General features: G+C 52.4%; 7 protein-coding genes across 7 annotated transcripts; 3 read left to right on the forward strand and 4 right to left on the reverse strand.

Annotated features, from left to right (window-relative positions):
• Positions 1–1,034: 1,034 nt before the first annotated feature.
• AKAW2_80244A (NAD(P)-dependent alcohol dehydrogenase) lies at positions 1,035–2,196 on the reverse strand (the record flags this gene model as incomplete). Its single annotated transcript, XM_041681243.1, has 2 exons — positions 1,035–1,683; positions 1,763–2,196. The coding sequence occupies 2 exons, from the start codon at positions 2,194–2,196 to the stop codon at positions 1,035–1,037; spliced, it is 1,083 nt and encodes a 360-aa protein (XP_041548205.1).
• A 1,719-nt stretch (positions 2,197–3,915) lies between these two features.
• Positions 3,916–7,710, forward strand: AKAW2_80245S (hybrid non-ribosomal peptide synthetase/type I polyketide synthase; the record flags this gene model as incomplete). Its single annotated transcript, XM_041681244.1, has 1 exon — positions 3,916–7,710. One exon carries the CDS (start codon positions 3,916–3,918, stop codon positions 7,708–7,710), a length of 3,795 nt encoding a protein of 1,264 aa, XP_041548206.1.
• Positions 7,711–7,920: 210 nt separating this feature from the next.
• Positions 7,921–9,642, forward strand: AKAW2_80246S (putative PKS/NRPS-like protein biosynthetic cluster; the record flags this gene model as incomplete). The annotated part of the gene is made up of 1 exon (XM_041681246.1): positions 7,921–9,642. The coding sequence occupies one exon, from the start codon at positions 7,921–7,923 to the stop codon at positions 9,640–9,642; it is 1,722 nt and encodes a 573-aa protein (XP_041548207.1).
• Positions 9,643–9,666: 24 nt separating this feature from the next.
• Positions 9,667–11,655, forward strand: AKAW2_80247S (putative secondary metabolism biosynthetic enzyme; the record flags this gene model as incomplete). The annotated part of the gene is made up of 1 exon (XM_041681247.1): positions 9,667–11,655. One exon carries the CDS (start codon positions 9,667–9,669, stop codon positions 11,653–11,655), a length of 1,989 nt encoding a protein of 662 aa, XP_041548208.1.
• A 1,009-nt stretch (positions 11,656–12,664) lies between these two features.
• AKAW2_80248A (uncharacterized protein) lies at positions 12,665–14,422 on the reverse strand (the record flags this gene model as incomplete). Its single annotated transcript, XM_041681248.1, has 2 exons — positions 12,665–14,139; positions 14,206–14,422. 2 exons carry the CDS (start codon positions 14,420–14,422, stop codon positions 12,665–12,667), a joined length of 1,692 nt encoding a protein of 563 aa, XP_041548209.1.
• A 214-nt stretch (positions 14,423–14,636) lies between these two features.
• Positions 14,637–15,059, reverse strand: AKAW2_80249A (uncharacterized protein; the record flags this gene model as incomplete). Its single annotated transcript, XM_041681249.1, has 1 exon — positions 14,637–15,059. One exon carries the CDS (start codon positions 15,057–15,059, stop codon positions 14,637–14,639), a length of 423 nt encoding a protein of 140 aa, XP_041548210.1.
• A 723-nt stretch (positions 15,060–15,782) lies between these two features.
• RGT1 (putative C6 finger domain protein) lies at positions 15,783–18,454 on the reverse strand (the record flags this gene model as incomplete). The annotated part of the gene is made up of 5 exons (XM_041681250.1): positions 15,783–17,235; positions 17,292–17,484; positions 17,542–17,786; positions 17,854–17,966; positions 18,047–18,454. The coding sequence occupies 5 exons, from the start codon at positions 18,452–18,454 to the stop codon at positions 15,783–15,785; spliced, it is 2,412 nt and encodes an 803-aa protein (XP_041548211.1).
• Between the last annotated feature and the right edge of the window lie 357 nt (positions 18,455–18,811).

Genomic DNA, 18,811 nt, shown 5'->3' on the forward strand with positions numbered 1-18,811 from the left:
GAATATTTTAACTTACGAGGTTGCACAGACTACAGACTGTCATTTCTTCAGATTATCACCGGGCGATTGCGGGGGGATAAGGACCGACCTGGACTCACTTCAGGCGCATTTCCCGTTCCGGATTCCTGCCATTTTGAGTGACCCATTGCCATTTCAGGTATACTGCCACAAAGAATTGCACTTCCTTTTTCTATCTTGCTAGTATTGGTAGGTCTCCTGCATCTGGGAAACACCTAAGCCGCCTTGGCTTGCAGTAGTAAGGTTGTATCGGCGTTGTTGACGGCCGCGTAGTCCCTGTTCGGGATTGACATGGACTAAGCCTTAGGTGGTGGGTCGTACGCGTTGATGGCCCCACCGGGCTTCCCGTCCGATAAGGCGAAGAGGACATTGGCCGGTAGCATACATGCCCGCAGTGACTGATATAGCAGGAATGAAGAACATGGAGGTCGTATGTTTCATATTATCTCAGCTTGTAGTTAGCGTTATTAGTCTTAGTCAGCGCTTCAAGCACCTTAGCCATCCCATTTCTTCTTTGAAAACGGTATCAGACGGTAGCGCTTTGAGTTGCGACTACAGTGAGCTACTAGTAATTCATAAGGTTGTGGGTCCTCTGATTGGCTATATAGTTCAAGGGACCGGCTTTGTCAAGAAATCGTTGTCTATTATTCGCTACAGTAGAATTAATATGGTCATAGTAGTATTAGATGTGGATATAGGCGAATAAATAAAGGCTCCAGTCAGATAGATGTGAATGTAAGAAGACTCCAACAATCATAGCATAATAGATAGCCTATGTGTGTGTTGCTAGAAAAACCTGTAGCCCAGTACAACTTTACGTGATTATCAACATGTCATAGTTTGCACCATGCATCAGATCTCGAATAAGCAGGTAAGGTCAGACAAATGAGTGGAGAACATTGTGTGACAGCCGAAGCCAGGAATCAGTTCATTCTTAGCGTTCAGCGTACAAAGGCACAGAAGTAGAGGCAATATTGCTGTGAATGACTCTGACCAAATAACTCATCTCTCCCCACTCAGGCCCCAAATTCCTCGTCATAAGCCACCAGGCAGGATCGGTAGCGGACACTGCTAGTTTCTAGCTGCTCGATCGCTGTTTGAATACCTTGTTTTGATATGGGGATCTCTTTTACCCATGACCTAATACCCTTGGTGGCCGCCAAGTCCAGCATTTCCAGAACCTCGTGCCGACCCCCGAGGTTCGAGGCGCCGATGGAGCAGCCGTTCCCGATGAAGTCAAAGGTAGATATCTTGAGGCCGTCGCCGCCGGGCACGCCAACCAAGTGGAAGCGTCCGTGAACGCCCAGAAGGCTGAGGTATTGCGATAGCGGAAAATCTTGGAAGGAGCTTGCCGTGCTAATAATCAGATCAAATGTCATTTCATGCGGCTGACACCAGCCCTCCTCGTTCGTGGCGAGGAAGCCATCGGCGCCCATTTGTCTCGCATCGGCCTCCTTGTTGCGTGACCGGGAAATAGCCCACACTTCGGCACCAAGTGCTTTTGCAAACATGATGGCGTAATGACCAAGACCGCCGATACCCACTACACCAACCTTGGTGCCAGGTCCTGCGCCGAAGCGTTTTAGTGGACTGTACACGGTGACGCCTGCACACATCATGGGGGCAGCATCACTACTAGCCAAGCTATCCGGAATCGGGAATACCCTTGACAGAAAGCGAGAACAATCACAAGTCAGCTACCAAGGGATATCCCGGGCAGGGTCTTCGGATTATGGGAACTCACCAGTATTCATGAATCCGAGTGTGGGATGAGTATCCACCCTGGGTCGTACAATCCGTCCCTGGATACGACGCTCCATAGGCATTGACCTGTTCTTTGCAGTACGTTTCATTGCCGTTCTTGCAGTGGCGGCAGTCCAAACAGGAGTAAACCTGGGCCCCAACCCCGACTCGCTGGCCCACCTTTGCGAGGGTTACTTTTGGGCCTACGCGGAGAACCCTCCCAATGACCTCGTGGCCGACAGCGAAAGGATAGGGCATCTCGCCCCAATCACCACGAGCAGTGTGCACGTCACTAGCGCACACCCCGCAGCACTCTATCTTGATATCGACATCGTAATCCCCAAAAGGTCGAGGCTCCCAAGTACTTTTCTCAAAATCTAGCCACTTTTCAGCGCTCGGGACCTGGAACCCAGTAAACTCCTTGGGATAAGACATAGAGAAGGCAAGAGCGAGATGGCTTTCTGCACCAAGATAAATGAGTTTGAAGTCGAATGATGATCAAGAAGGCTCGTAGTACGAGAATGAGTAGACAATTGGTACGGAACACGACTTCGCCCAGTGCAGAAAAGGTCCATGGCTTTATATTTTATCCGCCTCCCCTCCCCTGTGTACTTCTGCCACTGCATCAGATCAAACCGCGCAACTCCCATTTCCACAGATCCCGACCCTTTCCGACAATTTGATAGCAAATTGACGCGGGGTGAGACGTTAATTACGTCAGTGTTCTGGCTTGCTAGACTCTGGGACTCGGATGAAGTTTCACATGGTAAATTCAAGAAGAGGGGTGGACGGAAGTAAGCCAGCAATTAAATAGAATCATGTTACATCGGGGCTGGTAGTGTATAGCAAAGCCGTCTGATCTGCAACGCCTGTCTCGGAAACCGTACAGTGACCCACTGAGAAAAGATTGCGTGCAGTGGTCCATGGGTAGAGGGGTTATGATTTAGTGACATGGAAACAGAACATCTGGTCCAGCTCTCGACGTCCGATTTGTTCACTTATCTCCAGCACCAGCTATTCGCCGACCATCAAGAGGCGTACGCTGATGTACGTATCCTACGTGTCTAAGAATCTAAAAGTGATCAATAAGAACTGTCAAATATATGCTGAGGATGATTTGGCCACTACCATGAAGTTCTCTAAATCATCGGGATAGAGGAACAATGACTCAAAAGCTACAAAGGACTATAACGGCGCCAAAGAGAAGTCTGCCAACCTGCATGTAGGTATCAACTACTAGTAACTCCTTCAGAGCGCCCAGATCATTGCTATTTTCGGTGGACCCACTACGGGTTTTCCGTACTTGGCTTATTGCATAATTCAGATCTACTTCCACTTGAAACTAGACTATGCACCAGAAATCTTGCTTCCAGACAGGAAATTCTGATTCGTCCACCTCTCCCGAGGCTCATGCATGTCAACCAGAGCTGTCCTTTATCTACATTCCACTGTGGCACCGGAATAGTCCTGATCATCGTGGTGGTCCGGCCCGGATAGCACTGTATGTTGCATCATCTACGTAGTACTACTACAGGCGAGGGAAGTAATCGTAAGATTTCAGTGGGGAATGAGAAATTCCCTCACTGATAGCAAGGAACGAAGCATAGGGACGCATGGTCTGGTTCCCAACCAACCAGGATCCGTTGGTAATTAGTGGATTGATGCCCTTGCTCTCGTCTCAATAAAAGTACATGTGCTAGCTCTGTTACCTCCCAAAAGCCTTTTGTGAGTGGCCACTATTCCCTGTTTGTACTTGTGGCAATATATGGTCTATACCTGTTGTCCATACCTCGAATGGGGCATTGTTCAAAAGCACGAAGCAAATCGCCGTTTTATACACCCGTGGCGGGATGTTTCGCTTCAACTAGTCTCTTCCTCATCCCTGCAATGTAGCATGAGCCTAGCACCTTGTAGGCCGGTATAGAAAGGGATTCTCGCTACCCACCGTCGGGAACCGCTTTGAGCAAAGACGTGATGACATTCTTGTTGGAAATGAATCCAAGGCAATTTACATGTGAATAGACTTGGCCTATAGATGCTATATAAAGTCGCCTCTGCGATCTCTATCAGTCCAACCGGCACCAAGAAATTCCTCGTTAACAGATTTCAAGACTGATCGAATCACTCTATTATTTTCTCTTTCAATTAGCAAATATGGGGGATATGGACGGTACGATCTCAAACGAGGATTATCTGACTATTATTGAGCAATTCAACGCCACTGAAGATGCCACGACGTTAGGGTTTTGCCTCCCCGAACTTTTTGAAAAGGTTGCGGAGCGATATCCCAACAACATTGCGGTGATCTATGGCGATACTCAACTAGCCTACGGGACACTCAATCGACTTGCAAATCAGCTGGCCCGCATCTTGGTGGAGGAGCGAGGGGTCGGCCGTGGGGATGTGGTCGGTGTGGCCCTTGACCGGTCCATTGACCTGATTGTCGCAGTGTTGGCGGTGGTCAAGGCTGGGGCTGCGTACGTGCCGATTGATCCGGCCTTTCCTGCGGACAGGGTGACGCACATGGTGAATGATGCCGGTCCCAAGCTTGTCGTTGTTAGTGATAGCACCGTCACGGCACTGTCGCCGTGGCGGGATATCTGCCTCAGTATTGACACGGTACGGGGCAACATGAAGCAGGTTGACAGCAGCAACCTAACCACCCAAAATGTGCGGCCAGAAAACCTCGCATACGTCATCTATACATCCGGGTCGACGGGACGCCCTAAGGGGGTGGAGGCGAACCATGGAGCACTGTGCAATCTCTTGCTCTCGATGCAGAAGGAACCGGGATGCGCCCCGGGGGATCGACTGTTGGCAGTAGCCACCATCTCCTTCGATATGTCCATCCTGGACCTACTCCTACCACTGGCGAGTGGTGCGGCAACGGTGATCGCCCCGACAGAGGCTCTTCGAGACCCCGGAGCACTACTCAAGTTGATGGAGCGACATTCGGTAACCATGATCCAGGCGACCCCTTCTTTTTGGCAGATGCTGCTGGATGGTGGCTGGAAGGGTCAACCCCGGCTAGTTAAGATCTTGACGGCCGGCGAACCCATCTCGCGTCGACTACTCGACCGCTTGCTGGCCTACGGGGATATGGTGTGGAATGGGTATGGCCCAACCGAGGCCACCGTGTACGCAAGCGTGGGCAGGGTGAGCCAAGACGAACAAGACATCGTCATCGGACATCCCATCGCAAATTTCCAGCTGTACGTTCTGAATCCGAAGGATCTGACACCCATGCCGATCGGTGGGCTGGGTGAGGTATACATCGGCGGTTGCGGCGTGAACTGCGGGTACCGCAACAAGCCGGGCATGACCAAGGAACGATTCCTTGACAACAATCCTTTTCACCCTGGACGGTTATACCGTACTGGCGATCTGGCCCGGTTCCTCGCTCCAGGCAAGCTCAAGCTCGTAGGCCGTATTGACAGCCAAGTTAAAGTTCGGGGATACCGCATCGAGCTTGAAGATATCTCAGCAGCCATCACAGAGCATGAGGAGGTCTCAGCGGCTGTGGTGGTCACTAGGGATGACCAGCTTATCGCGTACTTTATGCGCAACATTGGCAACCACCAGAAACCCCTAGACCACGTCTTACGGGCGTGGCTAGCCCAGCGCCGGCCGGCCTACATGATGCCCGCCTTCTTCGTCGAAATGGATACCTTTCCAATGACACTGAATGGGAAGATCGACCGAAAGGCGCTCCCAGATCCTACGAAGAGGGTTAGAGTCAGCACCGCACAACCCCAAACAGAGCTGGAGCGCCGCGTGCTGGCCGTTTGGTCGCAAGTCTTGGGCCATACCGGCATTGGGATCAACGACAATTTCTTCGACGTTGGGGGCAACTCCGTTCGTCTTCCACGTGTCAAGGCGGGGTTGGAAGAGCTCATGGGCCGACCAGTGCAAATGGCAAAGCTCTTCGAGTACTACACCATTAAGTCTCTGGCGGCATACCTCGAGCGTAGCCAAGACGAGGGTCATATCACCACCAGCGCGAGGCCTTCATTTGATCCTACGCTGCGGGGAGAGGCACAGCAACAAAGCTCCAGCGACCATCCTAGTTCTAGCTGGAACAATGAACACATCGCGATCATTTCAATAGCATGCCGGTTCCCCGGGGGCATCACCAGCCCAGAGGAGTTCTGGGAGCTGCTTGAGACAGGCAACGATGTGATAACCGAGGTACCTCAGGACCGCTGGGATGCCGATGCGCTGTACGATGCCGACCCAGCCGCGCCGGGCAAGTCACACTGCCGACGTGGGGGGTTCATTCGGGATGGTGTGGGCTCTTTTGACGCCCCCTTCTTCGGCATATCTCCACGAGAAGCCCGCACACTAGATCCGACGCAGAACGTGATGCTGGAAACATGCTGGGAAGGTTTGGAGCGAGCTGGGTACACCATGGAACAGCTCCGCGGGAGCCTGACGGGTGTGTTCATCGGCCATAGTCAAGCGACCGCTCACAGCGTCGGTCGAGACCTCGCTGATTTGGATGGATATGCGGTCACCGGCTCCATCGGCGCCACTCTCTCGGGCCGGGCATCATATGTCCTGGGACTGGAGGGACCATCACTGACGGTGGACACGGCATGCTCTTCCTCCCTAGTCAGTACGCACCTGGCCTGTACATCATTGCGACAGGGGGAATGCGATATGGCAGTGGCAGGCGGGGTGACTCTGATGCTTTCCCCAGGGCTCATGGTAGAATTCACCCGGTTAGGGGGCATCTCGCCTGATGGCTCCTGCCATGCGTTCTCAGCGGACTCACAAGGTACCGGCTTTAGTGAAGGCTCCGCTGTTGTTGTGTTGAAGCGACTATCTGATGCTCAGCGCGACGGCGACACTATTCAGGCCGTGTTACGCGGCAGCGCTATCAATCATGGCGGACGCCGTGCTGCCAGCCTCACAACGCCGAGTGGCGCTGCCCAGGTGCATCTCATCCAATCCGCCCTCGGAGCATCCGGGCTGACACCGAGTGACATTGACTACATTGAAGCTCATGGCACGGCCACCAAGCTGGGCGACCCCATAGAAGGCACCGCGCTGGCAGAAGTATTTTCCAATCGGTCCCTGTCCTTAGAACCACTATGGGTTGGGTCGGCGAAGTCAAATCTCGGCCACACCCAGGCATCCGCCGGCCTGGCGAGCTTGTTGAAGGTCGTGTTGGCCATGCAACACCGCTTGATTCCAAAGACCATACATGTCACGGAACCAACGCCATTGGTGGACTGGCACAAAGCTAACATGGCACTGGTGCTGGAGAATCAGCCATGGCCGTCTACCCACACGCGACGCGCGGGCGTGAGCTCTTTCGGCATTGGCGGTACCAACGCACATATCATCGTCGAGGAAGCACCGCCCTCACCATCCACCGTCAGCGTACACAGCAATGCTCGACCATCACCATCTATGGTATCTTTCGTGGCGTCGGGGCAAAATAATGCAGCCCTGCATCAGCAAGTTAAGAAGCTTCACCGACACCTTCAAAATGCTATTCCTACGAATGGCAGCGACTATCTAGGGGACGTGGCTTACTCGCTGGCGGTCAAACGCACCCACTTCCGCCGACGATTAGCATTCATTGCCAACGACAAGGCGGACCTGCTAAAAAAACTGGCCTCTTGCGCAGACGCTCAGATGGGCGAGCTGCAGCCTCCTGCCGGCGTCATCCACAGCACCAAGATGGAATACGCTGATCGGGGATTGCACCTAGCCATGTTGTTTACCGGCCAAGGGAGTCAGCGGCTGGGTATGGGCAAAAGACTCTATCAGGTCTATCCCACCTTTCGCAAGGCCCTGGAAGAAGTCGTGGCATACTTCCCCAGCCTTGAAACCCCTCTCTTGGAAGTGATGTGGGCCGAACACCAGAGCGATGCCGCCAAATTACTCGACCGCACCGACTATGCGCAGCCCGCTATATTCTCCGTGGAGGTGGCACTATAGCGGCTATGGCAGAGCTGGGGTGTCCATCCACAAGTAGTACTAGGCCATAGCGTGGGAGAGCTGGCGGCGGTCCACGTTGCGGGGGTTTTAGATCTTTCCGATGCATGTCGGTTAGTGGCTGCCCGTGGCCATTTAATGCAAGCCCTGGCCTGTATTCGAAGGGGGAGTATGGTGTCGCTGGAGGCTACTGGGGAGGAAACAACAGCGGCAATGTCCTTTCTCCACGTACAGGCCAGGGTTGACATCGCTGGCTACAACACGCCGATGCAGACAGTCGTATCTGGCGACAAACAGGCCATCGAGGTCGTGGCGGCACATTTCGCTGGAAAGCTTGGCCGTAAGGTGAAGATGCTCGAAGTGTCGCAAGCCTTCCACTCGTCGCACATGGACGATATGCTGCCACTCTTCCGGGCCGTGGTGAAAACGCTGCAATTCAGCCGACCTAAGCTGCCCGTGATCAGCAGTCTGACTGGCCTACTGGCTGAAGAAGGACAACTGGAACAACCCGAATATTGGGTCCAGCAGGCAAGGCAGGCAGTTCGCTTCAGTGATAGCATTCAAACGATTTACCACCAGCATGGTATCGACATATTCCTGGAGCTCGGTCCGCATCCCGTGCTGTTGGGCCTCACAGCAGCATGTCTTACGAGTCATCAATGCCATGGTGATGACGATGACAACGCATCGCCTCTCCTTTTGCCCTCTCTAAGACCGGGTAAGGAAGATGACATCTCGGTCGTGCGACGCAGTCTTGCCGAGTTGCACGTGAGGAATGCGCCCATTGACTGGCTCGCATACTTCAAGCCATGGCGTTGTCAATCAGTAACGTTGCCAACCTATGCCTTCCAGCGTGATCGCTGGTTCAGACAGCCGCGGGCGATGTCTGTTGGCCTCAACGGCAACAACGTGGTAGGCAACGACCAGGCTGACGGGCCTCCCTCCAGCGGGGACACTGACCGTTTTCAATTCGAGGTCGTCTGGCACCCATTGAACAAGGAGAATTTACAGCTGGAGGACAGTAGCCGCTCGTGGGGTTTGATTTGCCCGGCTGGTAATGGAAAGTGGGCATCAACTGTCACAAGAGCCTTATCCCAGACCGGGATACGGTTAACTCGGGTGCAGCGACTTGAAGAGGCGCAGCAGCTAGACGGGCTGCTATGTCTATGGGATACATCGTCCCCCACAGACATTCCACGCCAGGCCTCTCAACACACCACACAAGCGCTCACCCAGCTCCAGATGGCAGCGACAACCAGCTTTCCGCTGCCACTAGTTTGGGTCACCTGGCAAGCAGTAGGAACTGGCGGCTACGACGCTGATCCTGGTCAGATGAACGGGCTGGGTACCGGGCCGCTGTGGGGTTTGATGCGCACCGCTCGCAATGAGCATCCAGACCTTCGCCTGCGTCTCATCGACTTAGATGAGGAAAGGGGGACACCAGAGGCCCTCCTCCTCGCGCTGACGCTGTCAGAAGAACCGGAATGCGCTGTACGACAAGGACAGGTATTAATGCCTCGGCTACAGCAAGTGAAGGAACTGAAGCCAATTGTCGAGCAGCAGCGGCACTTTCTGCGCCAGGATGGTGCTGTGTTGATCACAGGCGGCCTTGGAGGCATTGGCAAGCGTGTGGCCAGGTGGCTGGCCACCACCCACCACGTTCACGACTTGGTGTTGATATCTCGTCGCGGCATGGAAGACTCCGGTGCTGCAGCATTTGTGGCCGAGCTGTCGCAATTCAACAGCAGAGCTACTGTGATCGCCTGTGATGTAGCGGATTTCGAAAGCCTAAAGTTAGTTATGGCCATGTTCAGTGTGCAGAGACCATTGCGCGGGGTGATTCACGCGGCCGGCGTGGTGGATAACGGCATTCTCTCAGCCATGACACCGCAGCGATGTGCCACAACATCTGCACCGAAGGTGGATGGCGCTTGAAATCTTCATTGCCTGACTCAAGGCATGGATCTAGACGTGTTCATGATGTTCTCGTCAATCGCGGGGGTTCTGGGCATGCCTGGTCTAGGGAACTACGCAGCCGCAAACGCCTTTCTTGATGCGCTAGCTCATCAACGTCGCGCCCAGAACCTGCCGGCCACCTCAGTGGCATACGGAGTCTGGGAGGGAGAGGGCATGGCGGCTGGGCTGACGGGTAGGACGACATTGACTCACCTTGCCAAATTCGGTCTCGATCCGTTGAAGCCCGAAGAGGGCCTGAAGTTATTGGAGCAGACCATTCGCGGTGGCCGGGCGCTCACCGTGGCCGCGGCCCTTGACCCAGAACGACTCCGGATTTACCTGAAAAATGAGCATGCAGAGAGGGGCGGCATACCATCGTTCTATAGCAAGCTGTTAAGTGAACAGGAAAGGAACGGAAGCTGTAACGAGCCGAGAAACAGCGGGCGAGCTGGGAACCTGCGCACGAAGTTGAGCAAAGCGCCTGCGGGGCAGCACGAAGCCATTGTGCTGGCCATGGTTCGAGAAACAGTAGCCAAAGCACTAGGATTCACGTCAGCTGGCCAGGTTGATGTGGATATACCCTTACAGGATATCGGTTTTGATTCATTAACGGCCGTTCTGTTGCGCAACCGGTTGTCCGCGCTGACTAGCCTCAAAACTCTGTCTGCTGGGAGCATCACATGGCAGTATCCAAACCTGAGATCCCTTAGCCACTTCCTGCTGTCTCAGATACAGTCAGAGGCACAAGCACAGAGCAAGCAAAGCTGCTCGGTATCGGATCATACTCGGAAGCAGTCGGTAAACAGCACAACGTATACTATGGAAGCGGCCCGGAAAGGTCATCTCGATCCTGATATTGCCTTTGATAATATAGAAGAAGCTCAACGTCCAAGGTCTGTCTTCGTCACAGGTGCTACTGGCTTTGTCGGTGCTTTCATTCTGCGCGAGCTCCTCGAGTTGGGTATCGCCGCCCACTGTTTGGTACGTGCCGAGGGTGTCAAACACGGCCAGCAGCGGTTGGTAGAGTCGCTCGCCAGCTACGACCTCTGGAAGCACGACTATGCGCCACTACTCACCCCGGTTGTTGGCGATGCAGCAAAGCCTTTGTTTGGTTTGACCAACGTGGCTTTTGATGACCTGGCCAACCGTGTCGATGCTATTTGCCATTCAGGCGCCCTAGTCGACTGGTTGCGGCCCCTGAATGATTATATCGGCCCTAACGTCATCAGCACGCATGAGGTCTTGCGCCTAGCCTCACGTGGCCGTGGAAAGGCAGTCCATGTTATAAGTACTCTCGCAACCTTGCCCATGCATATGGGCTATGATGTTCCCGAGCACGATCGAGAATACGGTTACTCCACCTCCAAATACATTGCAGAGCGCATGGTGGCCGCGGCACGATGGCGCGGAGCCAGGGCCTCTGTGTACCGTGTGCCCTTTGTCGCTGCCTCAGCCGCGACCGGTCACTTCCGAGTCGACCGGGGCGATTTTTTACACAACTTGATTGCTGGGAGCATCCAGATGGGAAGTTTTCCCTCCTTGGACGCCGATCTTTCGGTTGTGCAACCCGTCGATTACCTGAGCAAAACCGTTGTTGCCATCATGGTCCACGACCGGTCCCGGATTGGACATGACTTCGATTTTGTCAACAAGCATGCGGTGAGCTGCAACCATTTCTTCCAGCTCATGGGTGGTGATGACGCGGGTACGCTCCTACCCTTCCACGAATGGCAGCTGAGAGCATTGGCGTACGCTGCCGCGCATCCGAAGAGCGCATTGGCCCGCATTGGTACCATAATTGACGGCCTCGCCGATGAAAGTGCCCTTGCTGCGATGCTCAAAGGCCTACCTACCGGTGAGCACGTACTGGGCGGCGACGTCTATCCCGCACCACTGGTCGATGAACAACTTGCCCGTCATTATCGAGACCGGATTGATATGTTCAATTCCGATGGGCCAATCTCAAGCTTGGAGCCGGGAAAGATGGAGTGAGATTAACATAGTATGCATAGCCTACATACGCTGTTCAGCCAGCATATCTGACATTGACAATCGAGCATATCTATTGTGTATACTTCAATCAGGTTCTTTCACATCCGGAAGTGTTTGAAAAGCTACAGTAAGACTGTGATTATGGAACAGATTGTCCCAGGAGATATGACCGTGTAAATTATTCCATGCAATGTAAATAATAAAATGCTAATCCGATTATATACTAGTTGGTTATTTTGTGTACTGTTAAATATTAATTCTTTCTTCATTTGGTCATTTCCTTTTACCACCTTCAGAAATCCCAATCTTTTCTACTTCTTAGCACTTTCCTATTTATATAGTTATTACTTATTTCTTTTTTTTTATTTACTTATTAGCCAGGTCTTAAGTTTAACCTACTTTACGTTCTATGTATTATAGCTATCTGCTATTTAGCCTATTCTCTATATAGCCACTCTCTGTATATTTAATATCCTATATATAATAGTATAAATCAATTGGAAGTCTTGCTATATGTAGCAGTATTCTATATATGATATAGTACATTTTTAGTCTCTATCTCTTTTAGAAGTGGTTTGCTTGCTTAGATTTACTAGATGACTCTATACTTATCAACTTTAACCTGAAATTAAGAATGGTTAATAATTACCCGAATAGCCTACTAATTTTAACCTGATCTTAATTATGCAGCTGAAAAAAAATCTTAAGCAATCTTGAATCTTGGATTGACCACCGGTTAACAGTCAGGCTACGGTTAAGGTATAATGGTCAGGTATAGCCGCTCTAATTTAGCTGTACAAATATAATACTAGTAGTTGACTAGCTAGCTCCCCTTGATTAAAAATACTATGTATATATATATTCATTGACCATTTCCGACCAACAGTAGCCAGTTCGGTCCGAAAACTGTCTATATCATAGGAATTGTTGGAGAATTCACGCAATCAAAATGATCATACACCTAAGAGGGGGCGCTGCGCAGAGCACAGCACCTGTAGGCCCTGATTGTCTATACACCTGCGGCCGCGGCATTGACGCTCCTCCGCTCTACAGTGGCCTCCTGCATGAAAGGGCTATAAGATCTGATCTCTTTTCCCCATTGGAGGACCACAAAAGGAGTTGCCACCAGGGCCAAAGACACAAATGCAAGCAGCGAGCTGGCCCACTGAAACCCAATATTCGTGTACAAGGCTGCTGCGGCCAGAGGTACAAAGGCGATAGAGATGTTCTCGACGAAACCCACTGCCCCGAGGGCGCTCGCAGCATACTTGCTGTACGCGTCGATGAGATAGTTAGCATTGCCAACAATGACCGCCGTCGTCCCAAACCCTACCATCGCCAGGCCGACGGTGGGTGCCATCCAGTGTATGGAAGTGTACGATGTCCACCCATACACGAACATGCCGCCCGTGACACCAAAGAGTCCACCAATGATCGATGCATGAAGTCGAGCCTCCGGGATCGGCGTGCCCGGTGCCTCGGTATTGCGGGTCGCGGATGCATAGTACCAGGGATCGGTTAAGATGCAAAATCCACCGCCCAGAAGTTCCCCGATCACAATCGCAACTTGGACATACCCACACTGGATAGAATCCCAATTATATAGCTCCTTGTATACTTGCTCGACCGATTGCGTAAAAAGATAGATTGTTCCCAAGCTGAAGGCAGCCCACACCGTCGCAACGAACACGACCCCTTCAGTACATAGCATGTACAGAGGCCGTTGAACGCTCTGTAGGATAAGCTGAGGCAATGCTCCTCGATCAATCTTCTCAGTCGCGTATGCGTTCGCCCCCTCGCGGCGCAGTCGTTTGGCCTCAGCGCGCAAGATCGCCGGCCCGCGGCTCTCTGGCAGACCGAAGATCAGAATCGGAAATAGGGCAGCGGTCCAGATCAGTTCGATGTACCCAATCCAGCGCCATGACAGGAATTGCAGGATGGCAGAGCCAACCACCGGGCCCAGACTTGTTGCCCCCAGATAGATGGTCACGTACAGACAAATTGGGACACTCCGGGCTCGATCGCCGTGAAAGACATTCGATGAAATACCGGCAACGGCGTCGCTTATCAGCGGAACACATCCTCCGCTGAAGAATCGAACTACAATCAGGGTGGCAAAGTTTGGTGCCAGCCCTACAGGAATCAAAAAAGCAATAAAGCAAAAATAGGTGGTGAGAAGGACAGGTCGAACGCCAAAGTCCTCCATCACAGGAAACAGAAGAAGCGGGCACAGTGCGGCCCCGATACCCCAAGATGTTGTTAGCCAGTAAGTATTGGGGAACGTCGCATCGGAGATGTGAAATTCGTCCCCAATGGCCGTGTGAGCCACCGTTAGGATGGTCCCATTCATCGAGCAGACAAAGCTCGCAAGCAAGCCAATGCCCGTGGCTTGCCATTTCTTAGAAAGGGGCCAGTTGTATGGATCTTTGGGGTCATCCTCTCCGTTCCACGTGACAATCACGCTCTCTTGAGCAGAGCTTGGGCCTGTGTGTCGTTATGAATGAGTGGATTGGTCTCAGTTAATAAGTTCAAGGGCATATGCATACTAACCTTCAGTATGAAGGCGCGATGCGGGGTGCGAATCGATTTCGAGCTCGTCTAGTGTGATCGGTACGTTTCCAAGATCGGCTCTAGAGCCATCTGCTTTCGGTGCAATCTGTTGCTGCGAACAATCCGGGGGTGGCATCACAGCAGAGATGGTGACGTGTGTCAAGCTCTTCTGGCGTGAGAAGGAGGTCCCCCAAAGATGGCCAGCTCCGTATAGCATTAATCAGGGCAAGGTGGTGTGGGAAGTAGTAGTCTGAAGCATGAATAGTTCAGAAATGAAAATGAGGTTGTCTTGCGGTATTCCATTTTCTCTTTGTATAATTAGTTGAGATTACATGGGACCAGTTGATTACATACCTACATATGTGTAGGTATGTCGGTAGGTAGTTACTCAGTTGTGCAGTTTAGAAATCCCACTAGTCCTAAGGAGGCAATTATACCAAATAGGTAGGAGGCCCAACTAGGAAATCGGGCTGTATATGGAGGATCTGCAACTTGGCCACCAGCCTCTCGTTAAAACTCATAGAATCATATGTAGATTTCTTGTCAACCTTGAAGCTTTCACAAATCATACTTCGATCTATGTACAAGTCCACTATGTTCTTTAAATCGACATCACCATCCTCGCGGAACCCAAGAGTCTTGGCGTAGGTAGACAGCCAGTATGCCCGGCCCCCAGGCAGACTTCCATATAACTTCTGAGTGTGCGCTGCCGGCAGCGTGTTGTCGATCTTCCTTGATGACCGCCTTTGGTGCAGGGCTACCACCAGTGCTCCCACTGAGCTCGAACCGTTTCGCGGATATGTCCCGCCATCCATTGGAGACGAAGCGGCGATGTTCGTCAGGGACGCTCCCATGAAGATCTGGGCTTGTGCTGTCTTTCGACGGAGAAAGCCCAGAAAGAGTTGGCCATGTTGGTGCAGCGCGATAGTACAGCATTTCCTCCTTGGGAAAAGGTCGTGGGCATGAGAAGGAAAAATAGCTTCCCTGATTCGTCATTTCATGATGGCAGTGCTGGGATTTTTTGGGTGTGGCGGGCAAAAGAGAAGTCGGAGTGGAGAAATGGGCAAGGGGGAGACTGCTAGTTGGGTACAGTTGATTGAGGTTACTCAGGGCATTCAGTCTTCCGCTCACCCCGTGCTCAGTGATCGCCTCAGGTTGCTCAGAGCGTGCTCAGGTCCACTCAGTGAGCAAAAGCGGCTGGTGGTGAGCACTAAAACGGAAAGGGGAAGCTGTCGACCTGGCTAGAAAATTAAGTACGTATGTAGATGAGGATATTACCTGGACGGATAAGTAAAGCTAATAAACTACTCGATGGGTTACGCTTCAAATATTACATGGGGAAAGCAAAAATAATATCCATTTAGCTATACAGGGGCCACGAAAAGAAGAGAATAGTTGCGCTAGTCACATAAAAGCAATCATTAATATGGTGAGGTATTGTCAAATAATTTTCTTTTTGGGGAGAGAGTTAAGAAGAGAAGAGAAAATCCAAGCCAAATTGAATCAACTCATTTTTTCCAAAAGACAGTCATCACTGAAATACACCCCATGCAAACGATTCCAGTATACAACCTAGTTTACCGGCGACGATAGATCAACCCAGAGAAGACGTTAAGGTAACCTTCCTTGGTGAGGAGTGTGAAATCCACGACCACGTGACCATGCGGTTGCGCGGCCGATGCCATGTTTGGTGATGTGGCATTCAGGTTGTGTTCAGAGATGGCGGGGGGCGGAGAGGAGGCGTTGGCGGCTACTTGGCCTTCCGCACCGACAGCCAGGTCAGCGAGGTGTTGGAGAGAGCGCTGTTCGTTCGGGCCCATCACAGGCGGAGCTGCAGAGCCGCTTTTTCCGAGGCTGGGGTCATGGAGCTGGGTCTCCTGAGCTTTGGTTCGTCTCCATTCCAGGAAGACGCGGATCTTCGAATCCCAACCGGGGGTGCCAAAGATGTCGCCGTATTCACCTGACTCGGCGGAGCGTTTGGAGCGGTAATCGAGAATTTCTTCGAGCTTTTTAAGCGCCTCCCAGCATTGGTTCGAGTATTCGGGAAGCACAGTAGCCTCGAGAAGAGTAATGGATGCCAGCGCAAGACTATGCAGGTCGAATGGTGTCGCCAGTCGGGACTGCATACTGGCCTTGTGCAACTCGTTCATAACCTCTTCTGCGGCGTAAATAATTTCGTATGGACTGTGAACGAATATATGCCGCTTGATCAGGAGGCGACTGGTCCAGTACAGCTGGTTTTGTAGACTTTCAAAAAAGCCATAAGATGTGCCATCCTCGGGATTCTCGTGCGGTTTGCGGAAGTCTGCTACCTCGGCCAGACGCTCGAGACCTGCGACCATGTTCGCTCCAACCAGACGGCCCAGCCCTGTGTTGGTCTGGCATACGTTGTGCTCTTGAGCGACGAGAGTGACCATGTCGATAAGGATCGTAGAGTACGATGCAATCCCTGCGGTGGCTGAGCCGAGGACTCTCTCATCCTCGCGGCCACCGATTTCGAACGTTCCCAAAACACTATAATCAGCAACGCTAATTGCATACCAGCGAGACAGAAGGGCCAGAGAGACCCAGCTGCGCCTTACAAGGTTTGCGTCAGAGTCAACGTCTGGATCAGACGATCGCTTGGTTCTCAGCTGTCCGAAGGCTTTCGCCATATCCGAGCCGAGCTTTGTCGCAGATTGAATGAGAGTGTGCTTGGGCACTCCATCCTTCATCACGAAGTTGTCTGGGCCCCTCGAGTCACAGTCAACAATCATGAGGAGTAAAGTCTGGAGCCAGACCAAGTTGATAGCTGCTGGGCGGAGCATGGCAGGCTGTCGTGTATAGTACAAGAGAAGATCCTGTGCATTGTCGAACGATGTTACCCTCTCAAACGCATTTGTCATGCGATCCATGTTGGTACGTGTCACCGTGAGCAAGCTGTACAGGAATATCTCCTGCACCTCTCGGCTGCATTGGTGTAGAAGCTCAAGAAGTCGCTCCTTTGAGTGTGGCAAAATGGGGAGGACTGGGTGAATCTTCTGGTAGTACCTGTTTGAGGTTAGAGAGCTTGCCCTACAAATAGTCATCTCTGCTATAGAACTTACGCGTTGAGAGCGCCTTCATCCACATCCAAGGGTGTCATATCCTCATCCAATGCTTGCTTAGGCACTTCAGGTATGTCAAGCCCAGCCGGCAAGTCGGTCTCATTGCCAGTTGACCAGAATAGATTTCCGGATTTGGGTGCGGTGTGATTCACGACCGAGGGATTGCAAGGATCCGTTGCGCTTTCTCCAGCCTCTAGTATTAGGGTCAGTCTCCCAAACTTACAATAGCGACGGGCAGGTGGTCACGAACCAAAAGCATTCTGAGAGCGAGGATTGAACGGCGCCTGCGCGAAAGATGAGCTTGGAAGCCCTTCAAACACGGAGTATGTTCTCTTGCGACCAATAGGGCCAGCGTCGATTGGTGGCGAAAAGTCTTGGTACGCCCTTGGAGAAGACACTTCGTTCATAGTCTGGTATGGCATGTCGGGATGAACCATAGTAGGTTGCATCTGGCTTTCGAGGGTATGCAATCGTTCGGCAAGCTCTTTGATGTAACTATCATCGACATTAGCCAAGCTTCATCCTTCAATGCCAGAACCCACACGCGCATCGCAATCCTTACCCTTTGCTAGGGCCACGTTTCATGGGAACACGACTGAACTGGCATACCACTCCAAGCCGGCGACAATTTGAACAAGTTTCGACACCGGATTCCGAGCTTGCATCGCAACGGACCTAGTGAAAGTAACATGTTAGCTCACTCGGACCCGCGTCGCGTGTAGATGAGGAAAATGGAAAAAGCGTGTCGAGTGTACCTTTTTGCGCCTGCACTCATCGCACGCCCGGGAAATCTTGGATCTCTTCCGTCTCGCGCTCTGGTCTCCATAGCTCAGGTCGTGGTTGGGGTCGACTCCGACTTGCTGGCTCGGGGTGAATTGCAGCATATGCTGTTGTTGGTGCTGGTCGGGGGAGGAAGGACGGCCCATATCAGCGCCACCAGGATTGGAGGATCCTAGAACCATCGACTGACCATGGTGGACGCCATTGCTTGAGCCATCGGCGAGGCCAGGTCCAGAGGTCTCGCGCGAAAGCTCAGCTGACAGAAGTTCGTCGGCGGTCAACTGGCGGTTGTAGTACTGCATGGCGCCTTGGCTCATCTGCGCCGCGTTGGGGGACGGGTAGGAAGGAGCCGGAGGCATATCGGCGTGGTCTCGAGAGTTCATTGTGGCTGAATGGGATAAAAGCGCCAGGGACAAGCGAAGGTGGATGGTGGAGCGATGCTCCGGATGGTGGAGGAGGGAGAGAGTTGAAGGACGGAAGACGCGCGAACAGCAGGCAAGGTTTTACAGGCTAAAATTGCCTGGGCGGGGAGAAATTCGAAAGGGTTAGCGCCGAAGGCCGTCGGCGACGAGCAGGACACAGCAAACATGATCTCGCGATCGAATTGCAGGCATACCATCGCACCGAATCTGATGAGAATTCGGGGACGAGGATATAGTTTCATATTGGGATGATCGCGCCGACGCGGAGGGCCGGCTTTTTGTTTCTGCGTCCAGCGACGGATTAATACTATTTCCCAC

The sequence above is a fragment of the Aspergillus luchuensis genome, chromosome 8, assembly GCF_016861625.1.
Source record: "Aspergillus luchuensis IFO 4308 DNA, chromosome 8, nearly complete sequence".
Classification (NCBI taxonomy): Eukaryota; Fungi; Ascomycota; class Eurotiomycetes; order Eurotiales; family Aspergillaceae; genus Aspergillus; species Aspergillus luchuensis.